This window comes from Mirounga leonina, unplaced genomic scaffold, assembly GCF_011800145.1.
Source record: "Mirounga leonina isolate KUSES-001 unplaced genomic scaffold, KU_Mleo_1.0 Mir_173, whole genome shotgun sequence".
Classification (NCBI taxonomy): domain Eukaryota; kingdom Metazoa; phylum Chordata; class Mammalia; order Carnivora; family Phocidae; genus Mirounga; species Mirounga leonina.
This window is the reverse complement of record NW_023270447.1, coordinates 7,892,095-7,915,917: the sequence shown is the minus strand read 5'-3', so window position 1 is coordinate 7,915,917 and position 23,823 is coordinate 7,892,095. Positions and strand designations below refer to the sequence as shown.

Below are 23,823 nucleotides of genomic sequence, written 5' to 3'. Positions count from 1 at the left end.
AAACACGGTAATGAAACCCGCATTGTTTTATGGTCAAGATCAACTTAGAGATGAGGATGTGGAGCCAGTCAATGTCTTTGGGAAACATTTGTAGTAGAGAAGGAATGAGAAGATAATAGCATCGGTATGGCTTTTAGGCTACAGTGTACGTGACTGATAGATTTTTAAAAAACAAGGGTAGAGAAATGTTTAAGAATAGAGTAAGTAGCTGAGTGAGATGGGGAAATTAGTTAACATTAAAAGTGAACAACTGTATATCCTTGAGGAGAATAGGTGTGATACCCATTTTGCCAAGAAGAAAGTTGAAGCAATTGAGCTTAGATGCCCTGCATTTCAGACAGTCAAAGGTTCACTGATAATGAAGAGGTTTAGAATTGATTTAGGGACTTGAAAATTATTGAAAACATTTGAAAATGAAAGAGTCAAGTAAGGATGCATAAAGATGGTAAAATAAAATTGTAGTCCTAATTAAGGCTTACAGGTCTCTTTGTTCAAAAATATTTCATGCTTACAATGTGGTAGATGCTGCTTTAGTCTTGGGATAAATCAGTGAATAAAATATTTACAAAAAAAAAAAAAAGGAAATAGGGCGACTGGGTGGCTCAGTCATTAAGTGTCTGCCTTCGGCTCAGGTCCTGGGATCGAGTCCCACATCGGGCTCCCTGCTCAGCAGGAAACTTGCTTCTCCCTCTCCCACTCCGCCTGCTTGTGTTTCCTCTCTTGCTGTGTCTGTCTCTGTCAAGTAAATAAAAAATCTTTAAAAAAAAAATAAGGAGGGGCGCCTGGGTGGCTCAGTTGGTTAAGCGACTGCCTTCGGCTCAGGTCATGATCCTGGAGTCCCGGGATCGAGTCCCGCATCGGGCTCCCTGCTCAGCAGGGAGTCTGCTTCTCCCTCTGACCCTCCCCCCTCTCATGTGCTCTCTCTATCTCATTCTCTCTCTCAAATAAATAAAATCTTTAAAAAAATAAGAATAAAAAAAATAAGGAAATAAAGACTTAATGTCCTCATTGGGGCTCATATTCTCAAAAGGGGAGGCAGATTGTAAATAATAAACTTAATTAATATTTTAGAAAATGATAAATGCTATGGAATAAAAAGGAAAAAAAGCAATACGATCAAGAGTGCGAGATGGGGATGGTTGCAGTTAAGATGATTAGGGTCATATTTGAGTAATAATTTGAAGGAGGTGAATTAGCTAAGGGAATATCTGGGGAAGGTACATTCCAGTCAGAGTAATGGCTGGAAAAGGCACTGGTGTAGGAGAATGCCTGTCATGTTCAAGTAAACTAGAATGGCTGAAGCAGACAGAATGAGGGGGATGTAATTAGAATTTAAGGTTAGAGAAGAACTAGATGCCATATCATGTAGATACTCTAAAGATCCTGGATTTTACTCTGAGTAAAATGGGGAGCTGTTGGAGTATTTTGAGCAAAGCAGTAAAGTAACATAATCTAACTTACATCTTTAAAATGGGAGGCAGGAAGAGTAAAACAGGGAAATCTGTAAACAGGTTATGGTGGTAATTTAGCTCAAAGATGATAGCTGTTCGGACCAAGGCGGTAAGAAGTGGTTAGATTCTGGATATATTTTGAACGTAGAAGCAAACAAAATTTCTTGATGGCTTGGATATGTAACGTGGGTAAGAAGTCTTACAGATGATTCCAATATTTTTGATATGAGTAAGTGGAAAAATGGGGTTATCATCAACTGAAATGTGAAAGGCTCCACATAGAAAACATTTGGGGGGATGAGGATAGAATATCAGTGGTTCAATTTCTGAAGTGTCAATTTTGAGATATTTGTTAGACACTTAAGGAGAGTTGTCTGGTAGTTTGGATATGTTTTCTTGGACTTCGGAACAGGCTTGGGCTGAGGTTATAAATTGGGGAATTATTAGCATAGCGATGGAATTTAAATTTAGGATGGTGATTAGATCACTAAGATAGTAGCTAGAAAGAGGACCAATAATAAAACTCTGGAGTATGCCAACATTTTGAGTTGAAAAGGCACAAGCCAAGAGATTAAGGAGTAGAAACCAGTGAGCTAGGAAGAAAACTACAGGAGAGTAGGATTTTTTTTTTTTTTTTTCAAGTATGATGTTTCAACATCAAGTGAAGAACATGTATCAAGGAGGGAGTGATCAGCTGTGTTAAATGCAATAAAATGAAGACTTAAAGTAGACCATTGGCTTGGCAGTACAGAATTTGTTGTCTTTGAGTTGGAGACTGGATGGGAGGAGAGGAGTTGTAGGTAAAGGGCTTAGATAATTTTTTTTTTTTTTATATTTTATTTATTTGAGAGAGAGAGAGAGTGCGCGCGCATGCAGGAGAGCACAAGCAGTGGCGAGGGAGAAACAGGCTCCCATCTAGCAGGGAGCCCAGGGCGTGGCTCCATCCCAGGACCCTGGGATCATGACCTGAGCCAAAGGCAGCTGCTTAACAGACTTAGCCACCCAGGCACCCTGGCTTAGATAAATAATTCTTAAGGAGTTTTACTGCAGCTGTAATTAAAGGGGGGGGAGGGGAGTAAAGTGGGATTAATAGATGAATTAAGAACAAATTAGGATGGGAGAAGTAGAAGTATATTTGTGTGCTAATATGGATGATTCAGTACAGGACAGAAAATTAGCAATGTAGTTAAGGACACTCCCCATACAGAGTAGAAGAGAGACTGTTGAGTAGATGAGAGAGTGGGATTTAGTATACAAGTCAAGTAACTGGATTTAAATAAAAACATGGGTAATTAATACCTTATAGCATTGATTCATTAGCTGGTAGATAGGAGTTATGGTGGGAATTTGAAGTTCTCATCTGGTTGTTTCGGTTTTCCCAAAGTAGGAAGCAAAGTCCTAGCCTAAAAGAATGGGAAAGGAATGTTGTGAGGTTGAGGAGCAAGGAGAAAGTACAAAATAGTGTCTTAGAGATTAGTAGAAAAAATGAACTAAAAATGTGATAAGTATGGCATCAAGTTTCACCCCGAGATTTGCGGTTGTGGTCATGAGTTTAAAGTGAGTCAAGGCTGATTATGTTTGTTTTCTAACCATTTTCAGCTGCCTAGGTATAAGGAGATTTGGATTTAACGAGATTTTGGTTTTACTAAGTGATAGGAAGCAGTCTCTTAATAAATGACAAAGACTAAGCACCCTGAGATTGGAAATGGGTAAGAAATAGCCAGGGAAATATTAGCAGCATTCACAAAGATCATGTATAAACTATTTGGAGATGTTCTCTAATAAACAACTTTTGATGCAATTATCAAATATTCTACTCTTGTTTTTCCAACTGAAGGCATTGACAAGACTACATCAGCTGAAACTTTTAGGTCATACTTTAGTTGTTGAATTTGCAAAAGAGCAAGATCGAGTTCATTCCCCGTGTCCCCCTTCAGACCCTGAAAAAAAGAAAAGGTATGTAGATCGTTAGGTTTTCCTAACATTTTAAAGTGTTTTTTAATCAATTGTATTGCTGTTGGGTTGTTTTCAGACTAGCAAGTAAATAATTTGACATAATAAATGATACATGTCTCTTGAATCCAGTACATTTATTTTTGTTCTTATTGTGCATTAGGAATCTGAGTGTTGATTTAATATTGAGAACTAATCAGTGTGAAGTGGGAAGAGGGTGGGGTGAAAAGCATCAGCTTTAAGTGGAGGAACATAACCAGTATAAAAATCCTTGTTGTATTACAGATAGCAGGGTGCCGTGGACAGGCATGGCCTTTGAAATTAAAAGACTGGTATTTGGTTCCCAGCAGTAACTCTTTGTAGTTATAAAACCTTTACAAATTTGCCTTGCACTAGTGGTTCTCAGAGTAGTCCTTGGGCCAGTGGCATCATCTAGGATCTTGATTGGAATACAGATTCTTGGGCCTTACCCTAATCCTACTGAATTTGAAATTTGGGGGTTGGAAAGGGGAATATAAGGCCCGGCAGTCTGAGTTTTAACAAACCCTCAATTTTTTACTCTATTTCTAAAGATAAAATCAACTTTGATTCTGTATTTTGTAGATCTGATGACCCTGTGGAAGATGATAAAGAAAAGAAAGAACTTGGTTGTTTAACCATAGAAAATGGAATTGCACCAAACCATGGGTTAGTGTTTTTTGTTTGTGTTTTGTTGTTTTTTGGTTTTGTTGTTCTGAGTGTGTGTGTGTGTGTGTGTGTGTGTGTGTGTGTGTTACAAATAAGAGATTTTAAAGCATTGTGTCAAGTCAATATGTTGGTTAAACATGTTGAGCTATTAGAGTTTGTCACTGAATTTGGGTCCATTAAAATGTTAAGAGCTATAAAATAAGCTCTGGTAAGAAATACCTTATTTTTCTTTAGTGCAATCAAAAAACAGATTTCCTTTTTTTCCTTTTTTAAAGATTTTATTTATTTGAGAGAGAGCATACGCATGAGCATGAGCAGGGAGGAGGGGCGGTGCGGAGGGGATGCCGCTAAGCAGGGAGCCCACTGGCCCAAAAGTCATTCAGAACGACCCTGAGATCATGACCTGAGCCAAAAGCAGACACTTAACCAGCTGAGCCACCCAGGCACCCCAAAGCAAATTTCTTCTTAAATGTACTTATTTGGGATTATAAGGAACAGGGTGAATCTGAAAGTACTGAATTATTTGAGCAATTATGTACTTCATCAGGTTACCTAAAAATGCATTATTGATACGAAACTTACTAAAAGATGATAAGCATTTTAAATATATTTTTTAGGCTGACATTTCCTCTGAATTCATGCCTCAAGTATATGTACCCACCACCTTCAAGTACAATCCTAGCAAACATAGTAAATGCTTTGGCAAGTGTTCCTAAGTTCTATGTACAGGTAAGTAGAATGATACTTAACTTTCCCAAAATATATGCTTGAATAACTTGATAAGTTATTTTCCATGCTACTTTTTATACTTTTCGTAATAGCATTAATCAGACTAATTCTAACAGGCAGTGATATTACAGTTATTTAAAGGTGTCTTCTCAGTTTGGGCTGCTGTAACTAAGTACCATAGACTGGGTGGCTTATAAACAACAGAAAATTATTTCTCACAGTGCTGGAGATTGGAACTCCGAGATTAGGGTGCCAGCAGGGTTAAGTTCTGGTAAGGGCCCTCTCCTGGGTTGCAAATGGCTATTTTCTCTTTGTATCTTCACCTAGCGAAAAAAGGAGAGAGAGCTCTCTGGGGGTCCTTTTTATAAGGAACACTAATCTCATTCATGGACATCTACCCTTATGACCTAATTACTTCCCAAAGACCTTACCTCCTGAAACCATCACATTGAGGGTTAGGATTTAGTATATGTATGTGGGTGGCGGTTAAGTCCATTGCAAAATGTAATGAAATACTACTACATTCAAGTGAAGGTTTTTATAGACTATGGCTTAAACTTATTAATGTATTTAATATTAATGCTAATAAGCATAAGATAATTTGGGAAATATAACTTCTGGTAATTTTTGTTACTTGAGCATATACCTTTAATGGAGATTGTTTCTTAAAGGAAAAAACATAGTGGATCCCTCAGCAAATGCTTGAAAGTATTGACAGTAGTACGATACTTTTAAGTACAAATTATAGATATTTTCTTAATGTACTTTTTGTTTCATAATTCCGCAGTAATTGGGGAAATATATAACATTTTGGTAGCACTTACTGCAAGAACATGGTATTTTTAATAATGAGAATAATGAGTATTTGTAGAATTGACATACATATTAGGAAGGGTAATCTGAGATATATCAGTGGCTGGTAATAGCCCTATTCTGGGATAAAGCAAGAAGTGGCCAGCCTTTGCACTAAATCAGGAATGTTACTGCAAAGTTTTAAAGTACATAAAATACAAGATATGAGTTGAATTATCATTTTACTATGTGATTTTCAATGTTTTGCTCCTTTAAGGTGCTTCATCTTATGAATAAAATGAATTTGCCCACACCTTTTGGACCAATTACTGCACGACCTCCCATGGTAAGAAATATCTTAGAATTTTAAAGATTCATGGGGCACCTGGGTGGTGCAGTTGGTTGAATATCTGACTCTTGGTTTCAGCTGGGGTCGTGATCTCAGGGTCATGGGATCGAGCCATTCATTGGGCTCTGTGCTCAGTGCAGTCTGTTTAAGACTCCCTCTCCCTCTGTCCCCTTAAATAAATAAATAAATAAATAAATCTCTTATTTATTTATATGTCAGAGAGATAGATAGGGAGAGCACAAGCAGGGGGAGCGGCAGGCAGAAGAAGAAGTAGGCTTCCCGCTGAGCAAGGAGCCCAATGCGTGACTCAATCCCAGGACCCTGGGATCATGACCTGAGCTGAAGGCAAATGCTTAACCAACTGAGCCACCCAGACCGTCTCAATAAATAAATCTTTTTTTTTTTTTTTTTTAAAAAAGAATTTTGAAGATTACAACTTCTCTTCCTGAGGTGGGATTATTGAGGCTAACCTTCACAAATATTGCGCCACTAACTTCTAATGTGCATTGAAATTAAGGGACAAATATAAAGTTAATATGCTAGTAAGAGTTAAGTGGAGAACTATGAGTAGGAGAAAGTCAGAATGTGAAAGAGATGCTTTTGGTAATAGAGGCCCTCATTTCTGCCAGTGTTGTTCAATCCTTTGACCCAGAATGTTCTGCCATTTTATAAAATAATTGCACTTAACAAAATTATGTAAAATTTCCATTGTTCTGGTGTTATTGCATATAGAGCTTCATTTGCAGAAGAGAAGAAAGGTTGCTAATAATTTTTATTCAAATTTACTGTGCAAATCTATCTGTAACTTAGTCTATGTCTGCTATTGAATCATTCTAGTTACTATTTTGTTACAGTACTTAGTACTTATTTAGATAATAGCAATGAGAAATTATTTTGAGTCCTAACATTTAAATAGAAAATTTGCTTTTTTGTTGTCTATTGCATATTGGCTGCTTTTCTAATGTATATACTATTAGCTTCATAATTTTCCTTTGTAATCCCAGCACTTCAATGTCTGGCACATTACAGGAATATCTTTGAAGATAAGCTAACTGCTATTAACATAAAACTCAAATCTTAGTCACTTAACCAGCATAAGTTATATCTTGTACATGGTCAAGTGTATTCCAAAAGTAGGGCAGAATCATGTTCTATTCTGGTCATTCAGAAATTTCACTTGTCTTCACTATGTGCATTCCCAGATCAATGAGGGCATTACCATACATCCTGCAGATCAAGAAGGAAGAGATGATTATGGGTGGATTTTTTTTATGCTAGCATTCTGTTGGCTAAAACTCAGTTACATGATTAAATCCAACTGTAAAGGAGGTTTGGAAATTTACTCCAGCTAGGTGCCAAGGAAGAAGAAACAAGTTTTGTGATCAACTAGCAGTCTTCTGTAGCAGGTGTTCCCTCAATTTGTGTTGAACGTGTAAAAGAATATCATGACGGAGAGAGATGAGAATAATGTACCTGAATGGAAATGTTTTTTCTGTTCTATAAATATCATAGATTACCATATGATTACCGTTTTTCTCTTAATTAGTATGAAGATTATATGCCATTACATGCACCTCTTCCACCTGCATCTCCTCAGCCACCAGAGGAACCTCCTTTGCCAGATGAGGATGAGGAATTATCAAGTATAGAATCAGAATATGAAAGCAGTGATGATGAAGACCGACAAAGGTTTGTAATATCAAATAATATTTGTTTAGATTTTAAGAACAGAATATGAGACAGATTCTTTTGCTCTTCTTAAATTTTACCTATAATTCTTCATAATTTGGGGTCATTAAAATTTGTCCCCAACTCCCCAATCCCTCAAGCATATATAATAGGTATAGATTAAGATCTGAGACCTAAGGAAAAGTTTCTGGATTATGAGTAATTCTTTAGATCAATGATTATAGTATTATGAAGTGCAGTTGATCCTTGTTATTTGTGGATTATGTATTTGAGAATATCCCCACATGCTAAAATTTATTTGTAATCCCCAAATCAATACTTATAGTGCTTGTATGGTCTTTTGCCAATGTGGGCATGCACAGAATGGTGAAAAATTTGAGTTGCTTGACGTGCACATTCCTAGATGAGGTAGAACAGGGTGACATGCTGTCTTCTTACTTCATCTCCAATACTGTAAACAAGTATCCTTTTTGTGGTCTATTTAATACCAAGCCTTTCACATTTTTTATGATGTTTGTTGGTGATTTTGCTGTTTAAACTGGTCCCCAAGCATAGTGTTGAGGTGCTGTCTAATGTTTCCAAAATCAAGAAGGCTGTGATGTTCCTAATGGAGAAAACCTGTTAGATAAGCCTTGTTCAGGGTTGAATTATAGTGCTGTTGACTGTAAATTCAATGTTAGTGAATCAACAATATATAAAATAAGGTGTCCTTAAACAAAAACACACATGAAACAAGGTGTGTATTGATCAGTTGGTGAAATGCTAAGAGTATAGGCTTGCAGGAACCCAATCCTGACTTCCCCGGAGGGGCATTGATTCATTATTCACTAATTCTTTGTGGAGACTTCATAAAACTTTAACTATCTTGAATAACAAGAATAAGAATGGATTGTCTTTGTATTTTTTTCAGCGTATTCCCCTGAATTTTATTCTCAGAATAAATTTCTAGAGCATTTCTGTGGGATTTTATACAGAACAATTTGTAGTAACTAATGCAGATGAATTTTTTTTTTTTTTAATTGGTTGTTCTTGACAACCTACATACCTTTTATTTAAAGATTCTGGTGAAAAGCAGTAAATGGTTAATGTTCAGGTGTATAATCCACAGCATAGCCTAGAACAGGAATTGCTAAACATTTTCTGTATAGGGCTAAGAGTTCTGTTGTAGTAGGAAAGCAGTCACAGACAATACCTAAAGGAGTGGATGTGGCTGTATTTCAGCAAAACTTTCTGATTACAGGAAGAGGCAGCTGGCTGAATTTGGTCCCAGGGCAGTAATTTGCCAACCTCTAGCCTGGAAGACCACTATGGGCATATGATGGGAATTTTTTATTTTATTTATTTATTTTTTAAGTTTTTTTATTTTAAGTAATTGCTAGACCCAGTGTGGGGCTCGAACTCACAACCCCAAGGTCAAGAGTCACATGCTCCAACTGAGCCAGCCAGGTGCCCCAAATGATGAGAATCTTAGGTAACTGTGTACAGAAGTCAGATACAGGAGGGGTTGACATGAGTCAAAATCCAAGTAGAGGGGCACCTGGTGGCTCCGTTGTTAAGCATCTGCCTTCGGCTCAGGTTATGATCCCAGAGTCCTGGGATCGAGCCCTGTATCTAGCTCCCTGCTCAGTGGGAAGCCTGCTTTTTCCTCTCCCACTCTCCCTGCTTATGTTCCCTCTCTTGCTTTGTCTCACTGTCAAAAAAATAAATAAAAACCTTAAAAAAAAAAAAAAAACAAAAAACAAAAACCAAGTAGAGACTCCAGGCAATATTTACAAATAATCAACAACAATATGACTATTATTGAGTCAATGTTAACTTAAGTACTCTCTCAATATGCATTCTTTCTAGAGAAAGAGTTAAAAATGTAGGTGGAGCCAAAACTACAAAAATGGGGTGAATGGGGTGTCTTGAATAGAGACATTTAGGAAGGCTGGCAGTTCTTGATAGATTAACTTGTTGCCAAATAAAGAACGGTATAAAGTGTTGCGTTGGGTTCATTACATAACCTATGTACATTTTACTTTCTTTATAAAATAGTGGTAGTAATTTCAGGAATGCTTTATGCAGGCTGGCCAAAACCTTTTTTTTTTTTTTTTTTTTTAAAGATTTTATTTATTTATTTGAGACAGAGAGCATGAGAGGGAGGAGGGTCAGAGGGAGAAGCAGACTCCCTGCCGAGCAGGGAGCCCGATGCGGGACTCGATCCCGGGACTCCAGGATCATGACCTGAGCCGAAGGCAGTCGCTTAACCAACTGAGCCACCCAGACGCCCTTTTGTTTTTTTTTTTATTCTGGTTTCTATTTAGGGATGTAGTGAGGAATTCTGCAAGTAATTCATCTTGAGTAATGAGAATAAAGTCTTTGCAAAAACAATGTTTCATGCTTTTCTATCTTTGGGAAATGTAAACAAAAACAAAACCATACTATTTATTTAGCAAGTATTATTGATTACCTAATTTATGCCTGGCAATGTTGAGAGGCTTAGTCTATTTTGGGTGAGCAATTTGTGAATAGAAACATGTTTTATATAACTGGATTTATTCATAAAATTTTGGGCAAACCTTGATTGTTAAGAGGCTTTACAAATGTATAGCATGTGTTTATTACATTTTTCTTTACTTGGTTTAAAGCTTATTTTAACCACATTCTCCTTTCTTGCAATTTGTGTGCATGTTTATTTTGCTTTCAAATTTCACAAATGTAACTGTAGAAATAGAGCTGTGACTAGTGATTGTGAGCTTCTGCTCTGGAAACACTGTGTCTGATTCTGTGGAAGATACAAAAATGCCCAGACAGGATCTATTTGAAATATTACACTCATAATGAAGATAAACTAGGTACAATGTATCAATTATCACAGCTTGATAGTTTCTTATAAAAAGCCACTTCAAAGATAGTATTGAAAACTTTGTTTTCAAGTAAGTTATCTTGTTGATAAAATGATTCATGTGCAATGATTTTGAAAATGCTTTAAAATAAAAATAACTTCAGTTTAGACTCTTTAATTAGAATAAGAATTAAAATAATTATACTGTATTTATAAAGTCTTTTTGAATATTAGTCAAAAAAAGGAATAAAGTTACATAGGTTGTATTACTGTATCCTGTTCAACTTTCTGGCATCAAGTGCAGCCATTTTATTTGGACAACTAATAATTTTCATAATAAAACGTATCTTTAAAAGGTAAATTGAGGGGCACCTGGATGGCTCAGTCAGTTGAGCATCCGACTCTTGATTTCTGCTCATGCCATGCATGATCTCAGGGTTGAGAGATAGCCCTGAATTGTGCTCCATGCTCAGCAGGGAGGCTGCTTAAGATTCTCTCTCTCCCTGTCCCTCTGCCCCTCCTCCTGCTTGTGCGTGTGCATACACAAACACACACACACACACACTCTCTCTCTCTCTCTCTCTCAAATTCTCAGTTCCTTTAAAGTAAGATGAAAGTTGGCCAAGGAAATTTAGGAACTTGAGCTTATTTTAAATTATCTTAATTGATGGCTTAGAAACTATACTTCTATATAGATCATAATTTATAATATAACATGTATAATTTATAGTTTATATTACATGCTTGTACATGAAGAATTCTTTACTTCCTCTTTTCGTAATGTAGAATGACCAAACTAATGGAACTAGCAAATCTTCAGCCCAAAAGGCCAAAAACAACAAAGCAGCACCATGTGAGAAAAAAGCAAAAAATAAAGGATATATTGAAAACACCTTCATCTGCTCCACATAGGTAATTTTATTTTGGATTATGAAATAAGGGTTTTCTGTGTACTTTGTCTACTTGCTTAAACCATGTCATTTATAAACAATTACGGTAGACATTTTACCTGCCTGTTTGCCGTGGGATTCTATATATTTTAATATATTAATCACATAAAATTAACATTAATTGCAATTTTAATTTCATTTAGCTATTCTACAATGTAAATTTCCCTTGAACTTGTAAGTAACTTCAAAAATTGAGAAAGGAGTTTGTTAGAAATCTTTTTTCCTTTTTGAAGGAATAAGTCCTAATCTGTTTTTTTTTTTAATTTCACATTAAGTATAAATATGATGTATCTTTCTCACTGATGTATGGTTCTCACCTACGTATGTCTTGATACCACATCGCATGCTTTTAATCTCTATCGCAGCACTGAACAATTAAAGATAAATAACGTGAACCAAATTCAGTTTTCCAGTAGCCACATGAAAGGATTAAAAAGCTGATGAAATTAATTTTGATAATATATTTTATTTAACCCATTATATCCAAAATATTTTATTTCAGCATATAATTAATACAAAGTTGTCATAGTGTGTTGTGTATTTTATATATTTATATTTTAATTTGGGCAGCAATATTTCACGTGCTCATTAGGACACATGTGGCTAGTGGCAATTCTGTTGGATAGCATAGCTTTATTTATGTATGTAGAATACAGAACATAAAAATGCTTATATTAAAAATAGAATGAATGTCTTTGCATATTGGTAAATATCTTTAAGTTTGGAATCAGTAGTCCCCAAGTACTGTCTCTGTCATTTAATGAGTGATATCCCTTAATCTCAGTCTCCTTATTTAACTAGTAATTTAATAGTATCCATATTAGCAAATTTGTTAGGATTTATTGAAGTATTAAATGTAAGTTATTTTGTGCAATGCCTATGGTATTGTGAGTGCTTTGTCAGTGTTAAATTTAAGGTAAATGGGAATAATGTTTTACTTAGGATTTTATTTGCAATTGCCAAGTAATACTGTGACTATTTATAAACAGCAGTTTACATCCAGTGCTGTTACCTTCAGATGTATTTGACCAACCACAACCTGTAGGTATTAAGAAAATTGAATTTCATATATCTACTGACATGCCATCTGCATTTAAGAAAGATCTAGAAAAAGAACAAAATCGTGAAGAACAAAATTATGGTAAGCACATTCTAGTTCTTTAATATGCTGTGTAAAAATTCTTCTCATTCTGCTCTTTGTGTTAGAATTAAATGTTTAAAATATGCAGTTAAACCTTCCTTAATGTCATGGAATATTATCCATTTTGAACTTTTTCATTAACTAAAATTAATGCTTAATGATGAAACCATTACTGTTGCCTTTTGCTAGTAATTAACTTTAGGGTGAAATTGAGTCTTGTTTTTGCTGATGTTTACATGAAAAATACAATAAAACAGTTCTACTGACTTATTTTTTCATTGTTAGTTGTGATGTTCTGTGGTTTTATTAGTATATTTGAATTACTGATTAGGAAACAAGCAGTGTGACTGTTACGTGTATTGTAGATTTCATGTAAATATTTTTTTATCCAAAAGACATGGAAGATTAATTACTAAGATACTGTTCTTAAGTTTAAAAGACAATTTATTAAAATTACAGATATTCTGTTTATTGTAGGCATTAATTTGATATAATGGCATTCCTTTGTTCCTTAATTTTAATTTCATAAATAATACAAACTTACAGAAAAGGTAATCAAAACAGGAGCATATAAAGTAAAAATTTAAAAAATTTTACCACCTCAAACCCCACTGTCCCCTATCTCACTACTATTGTTAATAATTAGGAATATAGCTATTTTTCCAGACCTTATCCTATACACGTGTAAACACATTTTCTCCTCTTGTTTTAAATGGGCATCATGTTTTATGTAGTGTTTGCCATTGACTTAATATTGACTTACTGAAAGCATACAGCCTAGCAGGCTCTATGCTAGGCACTAAAGGATAAGCTAGATGTGGTCTCTGATCTTCAGGAGTTTAAAGTCTAGTGGGAGTAGCTTACTGTATCAACATAAAAATACATACCTTTTTTTTTTTTTATGGCTGCATAATACTACATAGTACAGTTGTATGAATCTTTAATCATGTTCTGTTAATAGAAGTTGAGGTTGTTCCTGTTTTTTTACTATCTGAGAAACTACTGGAACATAACATTTTGCACATGTATCTTTGAGCATTTGTGTGAATATGCGATCAGAGTTCCAGTAAGTTTTGCAAATGTAGTGAGTGGAAAAACTGATTTTTTTTTTTTTACATTTTTTTTATTCTTATGTTAATCCCCATACGTTACATCATTAGTTCTAGATGAAGTGTTCCATGATTCATTGTTTGTGCATAACACCCAGTGCTCCATGCAGAACGTGCCCTTCTCAATACCCACCACCAGGCCATCCCATCCTCCCACCCCCCTCCCCTCTAGAACCCTCAGTTTGTTTTTCAGAGTCCATCGTCTCTCATGGTTCGTCCACCCCTCCGATTTCCCCCGCTTCATTCTTCCCTTCCCGCTACCTTCTTCTTCTTCTTCTTCTTCTTCTTCTTTTTTTTTTCTTAACATATATTGCATTATCTGGGAAAAACTGATTTTAATTCCTGTCTTTTCCAAGATTAGTGAGAAGGCATTGCCTTTTCAGATAGTTGCTTTTATTATTATTATTAAGGAGAATAGAACATATTTAACAGTTAAACTTGATTTGTAACTTTACAGTATTTCAGTGTATGGTATGAGGCTTCCATTTGTACTCTTGTCCTGGCCCTGCTGGCATTAGGGGTGGGCTTGGGTCAGCCATTGGATCATAGTCTCCCCCAGAGAGGCAGCATGTGCAGAACCCCTGCCCCAGAGCACAGTGCCTATCACAGAAGAGCAGTTGATAAATATTGGCTGTGAGAAACAAACAAGATGATCCAAGTAAAATAAAATGCTTGGCATGGTGCAAATGTCTAAAAATTAGCTGCTATTGTTTGTTGAAAAAGTGAACAGTAGGTAGGGCACAGATAGCTTTTTTGTTTCAATACTTCTATTTTTCTTTCTGTATATTTTTCTCTCTTATTTCATGTTAGTCACCCAGACACAAATTTTTACTTTTTTAAGCTTAATTTACTCAAGGGTGTAGACCAGTATGAGAGGATGACAGTCCTCCCATTCTACATCAGTGTTAATTAGTAACGTTGAAGTAACAGGAGAAGCAGTCTTAAGTTTTTCTCTATTGATACTTTCAGGCCACAGGAGATCTGTTTGTACAACAGTTTTTCAACATTATAAAGAAACTTTTTATAATTCTAAGTTTAGCATATTCTTTGCATCATTTTCATAGCTTTTTAGTTTTTTGCTTGTTTTTTGGTAGTATGACTAGAATTTTTCTAGTGAATATTTAACCCTATCCTTACTGTGCCAGTTTAATTTTTGCTGAAGCTAAAATTCATGTTTTGTAAATGAAATCCATTATGTTGCTATCTGAAATTAAAAATTTGTGGTGTTTTTGAATTTTCCTAATTGAGTAATTTCTTGAGTGTGAATACTTGTTTTTCTTCACTTCTTATAGGTTCTAAGAGTAGAATTGACTTCTTTTTGGTGGGAGGGTGGGGAAAGGCTTAATGAAGCTTTTTGGTATCCTCAAATTTCCATTTGTCTTACGATTTCAGCATATATGCTGATCTTAATCTTTTAATCATCTTTAATAAGATTGAAGATTGAATGCTGTTTCATAATATTCTGGTGTAGCACTATGAAGTCTTCAAACCCACTGTATGAATAATCTTGAATGAGCACATTCCATTACGGAATGCCTTTGATAATTATGTAATTTATTTAATGAACTACAGATTTATTTCATATAATTATTAATAGTTCAAAGTGGATAGGTTAAACAGAATACTTATTATTGACCCCCCCCAACACACATTCTGCCTATCTTGCCCAATACATTTTACATTTTCGAGGTGCCCCTCTGGCACCTCAGACTAAATACGTTGAAAATGAATTCATTTTCTTTCCACTTTGCAGACCCTGTAAGTAGACCCACCAAGCAACCATTTGGCTGCTTAGCTATTGTCTGGCTGTTCTCATGTTACAGTGGCAGAGTTTAATAGCCATGACAGGAACCATATGGCCTGCAACGCCTAAAATACTTGCTATTTGAACCTTTACAGAAAAAGTTTGCCTACCCCTGTTCTAAAGAATTGAGAAAAACACTTAAGAGTTTTAGTGCCAAAAGATATCTTTAAAAATGGAAAACAAAACCTGTTTTGAAGGGTAGGAATTTTTAATGGCTGATGTTAATGTTAACTTTTAGATTTACCTGCTCCTGGAGGTGATGCACCCAATGTAGGATTTGGAAAAATCTTCCCTAAACCTAATTTGAACATCACAGAAGAGATTAAAGAGGACTGTGATGAAATGCCATCAGAATGTATTTCTAGAAGGGAGTTGGAAAAAGGCAGAATTTCTAGAGAAGGTAATTTCATGAAATAAACCAGTGCCTATTCTATGTCTTTGATGTGTCAGAAACAACAAATCTCTTCATGTTCTTTACCTTAATTAAAGGATATATATCAAAACATCTTCCCAGTTAATGTTTTTAATCACTGCTTTTGGTTTTAATACCCATATTTTGTAGGGAGGAAAGTATCTCTCGATACAGTGTTTTCAGTCTATCTATGGAAAAAATATTTTTGTTTTCATTCCTAAAACTTTTTATATAACATTTTAAAAAAATTAAGGGGCCCATGGTCTGGAGTTTTGTATTCCAAATACAGTGGATATATCATTACAATTCTGTGTTTGAGATGCATGCAAAGCAGTTGTTTAAAAAAAAAAAAAAGTTTCAGTTATTTGGTAATTAAATGTCTGTGTTTAAGGATTTTATATCCTAACATGATAGTTTTCTTCTAAAGAATTTTTCCTGCTTTTAGTACATTTTAGGGAATTATTTAGGGGTTTTAGATTACATGTAGCATGTTACAATATTTCCCATAATAATGGGAAATAAACTTCCAACTAGCATTTTTGCATAGAAATCTGTTGTCAGGAACTGATTATTGATACTAGGAGTAGTGGTAGAAGCCACAGTTTGCATGAATTACTTGATTAGGTTTGAGTAATTCGTTCTTACATCTGACTGTGTTGGTGCCTGGTGGTTTGGGAAATTGACTTAAAGCAAGACAATGACAAAAGTGATTGATAACCTATTTATTTGCTTCAATCTTTTTTTAATAAGGTAGCTTTATCATAAAGGAGCTTCAGTAGTAGATATTTTATTGGACAAGTTTTAGTTATTTTAGATGGCCTGAAATTTTTAAGCTTATTTTCATATTATCAATTCAGATTTTTAATGAGTATTTTATTAAGAACATTGCTATTAATGGTTATGGTTTTGACATTTTCATAATGCTTGTTCTGTCTATTTAACACTTGTATTTGAAAGTTTTTATAGTTTTTCTTTGAGAAAAGTAATGAAAATATCCTAATGTATGTCCTCCTTTTGTTTTGCTTTTGATAAGAAATGGAAACACTTTCAGTTTTCAGAAGTTACGAACCTGGTGAACCGAACTGTAGAATTTATGTAAAGAATTTAGCTAAACATGTTCAAGAAAAGGTAAATAGAAATTTGTAAATTGACTTTATTGTTTTATCTTTTTTTCCCCCTGAACCTTCTTACTTGTCTTTTTCTTATTAAAATTCTAGGACCTTAAATTTATTTTTGGGAGATATGTTGACTTTTCTTCAGAAACACAACGGATAATGTAAGTGGGAGTCATATTCTCAAATTATGTTTTGTTTTTATCTGTTACAAATTAGCCCTTTTTTTTAATCCCAGCACTTTCCCTATAGAGATAAAAATTATAGGAAGAAATGCTCTTATGTTGCCTAATTTTTAGATGTCTAAAGCAGTAGTCGGCAGAATTCTTCATAAATGGGCAGATAGAAACATTTTATATTTTTATTTTATTACAGGCCATACAGTGTCTGTTGGAGCTACTCAGTTCTATCTTTGTAGCATGTAAGCAGGCCTAAACAATACACACACTAATATTTATGACTGAGTTCCAGTATACAAACAGCATAAATTCCAGCCTTAATCCCCAGTTCTAAAGCAGGGATTCTCAAACTTTAACCTGTATAAGAATCACCTGAAGAGCTTAGTAAAAGCGTTTCCTGGGTCCATCGAGGTTGAGGTAGGGCCTATGAATTTGTATTTCTAAAAAGCTCATGGATGATGCCAAAGCTACTGGTCCAAAGACTACACTTTGAAAACAACTGCATTGATGACTCATTCAGGAGTATATGTAGCAGTCCGGCAGAATTTTTCAGATTCTTAACCTTGGCAGTAGCTTCCCTTCTTTTAATTAGTCTGCATTAAGCAAGGCTCCCAATTTTGTGAGAGCAAAAGGGGGATAGGATTTGTAAATGATATAAAAGCTAATGTTTCGAGTTAGAATTTCATTCTTTAAAATGCCATAATTAGTTAGCTCCAAAGTATGTAAGACCCTCGGCCACATAAGTTAGAAGTAGGGAAAAGTAGAAAAGGTAAAGAGATAAGACTTTGAGTGGAGGTAATATGGAGGATAACTGGAACTAAGTTTTATTTTAATATTTTGATGTCTTATCTGGCCTATTTATACTCATTAGTGGCAGATATCTTTTCTTACCAGTATACCAAAAGTTTCTTTTGCTATGCATGCAAAATACTAGTCCTTTTTCTTGTTGCTACTTTTGAATCATGATTATAAGAAACAGAAAAAAATATATATGTATGAAATGTTTCATGTACATAAATATTTGTATACATTCCTCTATTTTTAGTGTTGCTGTAATTAAAATTTGAGGGGGAAAATAATTCTATATGGAAAAAGCTATATACATCAAAATGATAAATTAATAATTGCTTTTCGTGGGAGTAATTGTGTGAATTTAAAAAGTCACTGCATTTTTTAATGCTCTGTATAGACTATTGCAGTTGTAGGAAGTACTTTAGTTGTGGTCTGGTTTTTCTGATTTTTGAATATCGTTTTCCCAAAAATGTTGAAAAATGAACATGTTATGGAATAATAGAACATTACACTTGGGAATAAAAAATCTGGTTTGTGTTTCTACTCTAATTTTAGCTGTCTTTATGACTTTGAAGAAGTCATGCATTCTCTGTAGACGTCACCTATAAAATGATGATTTTGACTAGATGAATAAGGTCATATCCTACTCTGAAGTTCTGTGTCACTTTTCTGTGGTTCCTGAGCCTTTCTATTCTTGGTTATATAGTTGTTTTTTTGTCACTTGAATAGATAGTATTGAGTTGGCTGTATGAAATTTTTTAAACATAGAGATAGGAAATAAAAATTTAAGTTTGTTTTTAGAGTTCCTAGTATTATAATTTTTAACTTACATAAGTACACTTAACAGAGCTTTAGAAGGATATATATAAATTTATTATCAAACTTACTTTGAATCAATTAGAACAGTATACAAAACATAATTTTAGAAAGTCCGAGTAATGTTCTAATCAGACAGTATAGTCATTTTTACTCTGAAATGGCAAACATTTTAAATGTTCAACCCATTTCTATTCCCGTGATCAAAATTGTTTGATATTCTTCAAATCAAAACCGCTTTTTCTTCCTAGGTTTGATATACGTTTGATGAAAGAAGGTCGCATGAAAGGACAAGCTTTCGTTGGACTTCCAAATGAAAAAGCAGCAGCAAAAGCCTTAAAGGAAGCTAATGGATATGTTCTTTTTGGAAAACCTATGGTGGTTGTATCCTTAAATAATCCATTCCAAAGACAGTGTGTTTTTCAGTAGAAGGGTATACTTGAAACTAATTTTTTTTTTTTAAGATTTTATTTATTTATTTGAGATAGAGCACAAACAGAACCGGGGTTGGGGCAAAGTGAGAGGGAGAAGCAGGCTCTCTGCTGAGCAGGGAGCCCGATGCAGGGCTTGATTCCAGGACTCTGGGATCATGACCTGAGCCGAAGGCAGACACTTAACTTACTGAGCCACCCAGGCACCCCTTGAAACTAATTTTTAAGTTATCCTTTAGAAATCTCAACAACTGGTATTCTAGCTTACTCAGTTATAAACATACTTAGCTGAGTCATATGGGTAGTTAGATTTTTATTGGAAAATAAAGGAACCTCAGTAGCATGAGGTTATTATAATTTAGCCATGTCTAAACATTTCATTTATACAGGTCAGAAATACATTTTTAGGCAAGCCTAAAACACTACAGTATCTACAAATACACTTGGAGTCATTAAAAAAATGATTCATTGTAGTTTTACTCTTTTATGTTTTATTATAGATATTACAATTCATATTTCTATTTGAAAATTTTAACAACCAAAATATTGATTAAACATTCTGCTTTTAGTAGTTAATGCAGTTTGCAAACTAGAAATCAGTGGGATAGATGGAGTGAAGGTCCAGATGTAAAAAATAATTATAAAGAAAAGGTAAATTTTTTACTTCTGCAAATCATGGGCAGCTGGTAGGATGCACTCAAAAATAAAAAAAATATTTGACAAATAGCTGAGAGTAGGAAGACAAGTACAAGAGATACATTTTTAAAAACTGTACTCCTGCCCTACATTAGGAAGTTCTTAGTAATTATTTAGAGAAGACTACTGTCCTGTTTGTGAAAGAAACCTTAATTTTTAAATATTAGCAGTTTGCTCGATCTGCTAGACCAAAACAAGATTCTAAAGAAGGAAAAAGGAAGTGTTAAAAATCAATGAAGGTAAGTGTGGATATAACATAATAAAAGAACAAGACTTTCTTGAGATAAAATGAAGTATAAAAGCCTTCTAGAGTGATAATTCAGGTATCTCCTAAGGTTTTTAAAGGATTATTGATCAGTTGATCCATCTATCCATCCATGTCTCTATCACTCTGTGTGTGTCATTGTCTGTGTAGTTAATTCCCAATAAATTTCAAAATTTTAACTACAGAATAAAGCCCAAGTGTATGTAAAATTAAGTTTGGAGAATGAATTTATGAGGGGAATATGTCTTTGTCTTAAAACTTTTCAACCTATAGGAAAGCAGTGGTTCCTAAACTTCAACATGTATTATAGTCACCTGAAGGGCTGATAAAACAGCTAGGCTTCCTTCACCCTCATCCAGAGTTTCTGATTCAGTAGGCCTGGAGTAGGAGCCTTGTATAATCTACCATGCCAGTATTCCTGTGCTCAGACCGGGAAAGTGTCCACCAAGCCAAGACCAGTTGGTCACTCTTAATGGGACCTAAGAATTTGCGTTACTGATTGCCATGTCACAGAAGTATTTACATATTTTTTTGTGGAATGAAATCTTTTGCCTTTCAAACAAGTAATTTTAATGCATACTTAAGTAATTTAATGAATAAAAATGATAGAATTAACCATTTTAAACTTCAAAGTTTGTGTTCTATTGATTTAAGAAACCTGAGTGGAAATATATTCTTTGTGTTCTATTTTAAATCTTTCTGCCTTTATATTTGGAAGAACATGAAGTTAACTCAGTCAGCTTTACTGGTGTTAAGCTGAAAAAATCATATAACTAAGGGAAAATTTTAATGTTTATTCCTTTTGTGAAATGCCTTGAATATTTGAATTTTATGAAGTAACTATACTGATGTAGTCAGAATTCTTACAAATACCTTAGTGGAACGGTTAAAAATTAACAATTTTCAGTGTGTGTTTAAAAAAATCATTTATTTATAAATCTAATGTGAGAACTGAGAAAAAAAATTAAACTGCATTCTGCTGTTCTTCTTTAGAAGCATTCCTGCGTAAATACTGCTGTATTACTGTCATACAAAGTGTATCCTTTCTTGTTGTATCCTTTTTGGGGCAGTGTTTTCTGTTTTCCTAGAAATGTTTTGTCCCTCCCCTACGCATTGATTCAGATTAAGCAATAGTTTTTTTTCTAATTTATTCAAATGAGATATTTCTAAAATTACCAATGTTGATTGGACAAATCACTTACGTGTTTTTTAGATCTGTTGCTGAATTTTCTATGCTGTTCCTGAGGTTATGTAATTTTTCTAGGGAAAGTTAGTGAATCAGGTCAACTTATTTACTTGGAGAATGTATGCATCTGCTTCAACACAGAATTTAGTCTTGTTTCTTATATTTATGTATTTCCTAAACCTAATTCAATAACATATGCTTTCTGTTTTATGATGTATCTGGTTTAGGTGTTCTATATAACGTATTGTAAAATTTGGGGAAAGGATTTTTTTTCTTTTAAAAAAGTATATATATTGAAAATTAAAATAACTGAATTTCTTTGTAAATTCCAAGAGTAGCAGACTTCATATCTGAGGTTTTATTATTGATACTTCCTTTGAGATAGATAGCAAGTAGAAGTATTTTTTTTTTCCTCTTTCTTTCTCTAAACAAAAGGAATGAGAAAAGAGGAACAGAGGGAAGAAGACATAATGTTGACTCAGGGTAGCACCTTAAGTGAAAAGAAACAATCTGGTAGGTATATGTAGTAACAGTGGTTTCCAGACTGGTTGATGACCAGAATTACCTAAAACAGTGGTTCTTAATCTTGGCCACATTTTGGAATCACCTGGGAAACTTAAAAAAATCTGATGAAGGAAAAAAAAGGCTAAAATGTACTGATGTCAGGGTTTCTCCCCATTTTGATTTAATTGGACTGGCGCACAGCACAGATACTGGAATTTTTCAAACCTCCTAATGTGTGACCAAGGTTGAGAACCACTGAGGAAGGATTTTTACATTTAAAGATTCCTGGACTCTCTCCTAAAACTAATAAATCAGAATTTCTGGGAATGGGACCAAGAATCTAATTTGAAAAGGTATCTTTAGTAGTTCAAGGACTGACCAGTTTGAATACTAATTTGTTAGATTAAAATGGTTAGGTGCTTATACCAACCTAGCCATCCAACCTTCTGTAAGTAGGAAAATCAAGAATTGGAGCCTCTGCATGTTTTGCAAATCCTGCTCTTGCTAGTACTAGGAAAGCAATTCAAAATTCTGTTAATAATTATTATCATTCAAGAGTACAAAAAATTAGATATTGAAGTTGCTGTTTTTTGTAGACAGTTAAAATGTTTAATGTTATAAATCACAGTTTCTATATAAGCTGTTTATTTAGACAATTAAAAATTTGTAGTACTGACATGATTCACTAATTTTCTAAATATGAATGTGTTTTAAAATAACTAAAAGCTAATGAGCTGTTTTATAATCATAATTATTTTTAATGAACTCTTATGATGTTTTAGGTTCCTTCTGATTCCATGTCTTCCAACTGCTTTCCAACTTTAAGGAGAAGAAATTGACACCTGGACTATGGAACTGTGCGTAACAGCTTTTAAAGTATATTTAAAAATTAAATCTATATGCATTTAAATCAGTTTATTGGAGATATATTACATGTATTTTAATCATCTTCCTCATATATAATAAATTATTTTCTTTCCAATAAAATAATGTTCTTAATTTTTTTATCTTGTTTAATACACTTGGAAAGTGTAATCTGATAATTACATAAAATTTTGAAGGTAATTTTACAATACTAAATAGAAATTTTCTTTTATGATTACAGATACTGCCCTCTGCCCTTCTTTTCATTTTTACCTGGATACCAATGCAGTTAAACATACCTTTTTTTTTTTTTTTTTAAGATTTTATTTATTTATTTGAGACAGAGAGAATGAGAGACAGAGAGCATGAGAGGGAGGAGGGTCAGAGGGAGAAGCAGACTCCCCGCCGACAGGGAGCCCGATGCGGGACTCGATCCCGGGACTCCAGGATCATGACCTGAGCCGAAGGCAGTCGCTTAACCAACTGAGCCACCCAGGCGCCCAAACATACTTTTTTATAGTAATATTATTTCTTATTTCTTGTAATTATTTTAGGAGTGGTTTTGTTTGTCTGGCTATGACTTTTGTTTTTTGTTGTTGTTGTTTATTTTGGTTTTTTTTTAATAGCGGCAGATTTTCCCCACTTTAGGAAATTTGTATTCTTGCCCTAATGTAGTCTTTTATTTTCGTGCCCCCAAATCGATCAGATTATCACATAAGGGTGTAAATGTTTCCCATACAAAAGTATTGTGTTATCTTAGTGAAATTAGCTTCAGCTATGTGTTAATAAGAAAACTTTGCTATATTTAATTTGTTCTTATTAGTACTGTCCTGTGAATATATAATAATAACTTCACCAGAATCAATGCCCAGAGACTTGGTCTTTGTTGGAATGCTTTTGTGAATCACAGCTTTTGTCTCCTAGCATTGTGAAATAATGAAAATGGGAATTTTAAAGATAGGAATTAGAAGTATGGAGAAGTGAACCCCAGAACATGCTCATTTTTAGATGTCAGGTATATAAAGAATTTAGATGTCAGTATATAAACCAAACAAAGAAAATATCTCAGGTAGGAAGGGGTGGTG

The 23,823-nt window shown here is 34.3% G+C and overlaps 1 protein-coding gene across 5 annotated transcripts in view; it reads left to right on the top strand.

Annotated features, from left to right (window-relative positions):
• RNPC3 (RNA binding region (RNP1, RRM) containing 3) overlaps positions 1-23,823 on the top strand; it is a 39,096-nt gene that overhangs the window by 4,358 nt on the left and 10,915 nt on the right. The window contains exons 3-16 of one of the 5 annotated variants that reach the window (XR_004681549.1): positions 3,289-3,407; positions 4,008-4,091; positions 4,709-4,820; positions 5,890-5,958; positions 7,508-7,650; positions 11,264-11,389; positions 12,417-12,568; positions 15,720-15,881; positions 16,927-17,021; positions 17,111-17,169; positions 19,044-19,176; positions 20,087-20,158; positions 21,178-21,883; positions 22,657-22,731. Coding sequence is in view for 3 of the 5 variants with exons in the window: in XM_035017904.1 (XP_034873795.1) it covers positions 3,289-3,407; positions 4,008-4,091; positions 4,709-4,820; positions 5,890-5,958; positions 7,508-7,650; positions 11,264-11,389; positions 12,417-12,568; positions 15,720-15,881; positions 16,927-17,021; positions 17,111-17,169; positions 19,044-19,176; positions 20,087-20,146 (1,314 nt within the window). In the remaining 2 variants the exon portion in view is untranslated. Of the gene's footprint in view, positions 1-3,288; positions 3,408-4,007; positions 4,092-4,708; positions 4,821-5,889; positions 5,959-7,507; positions 7,651-11,263; positions 11,390-12,416; positions 12,569-15,719; positions 15,882-16,926; positions 17,022-17,110; positions 17,170-19,043; positions 19,177-20,086; positions 20,159-21,177; positions 21,884-22,656; positions 22,741-23,823 lie in introns of those variants that run through there. The other 4 variants (XR_004681548.1, XM_035017904.1, XM_035017905.1 and 1 more) reach the window with 4 other exon arrangements.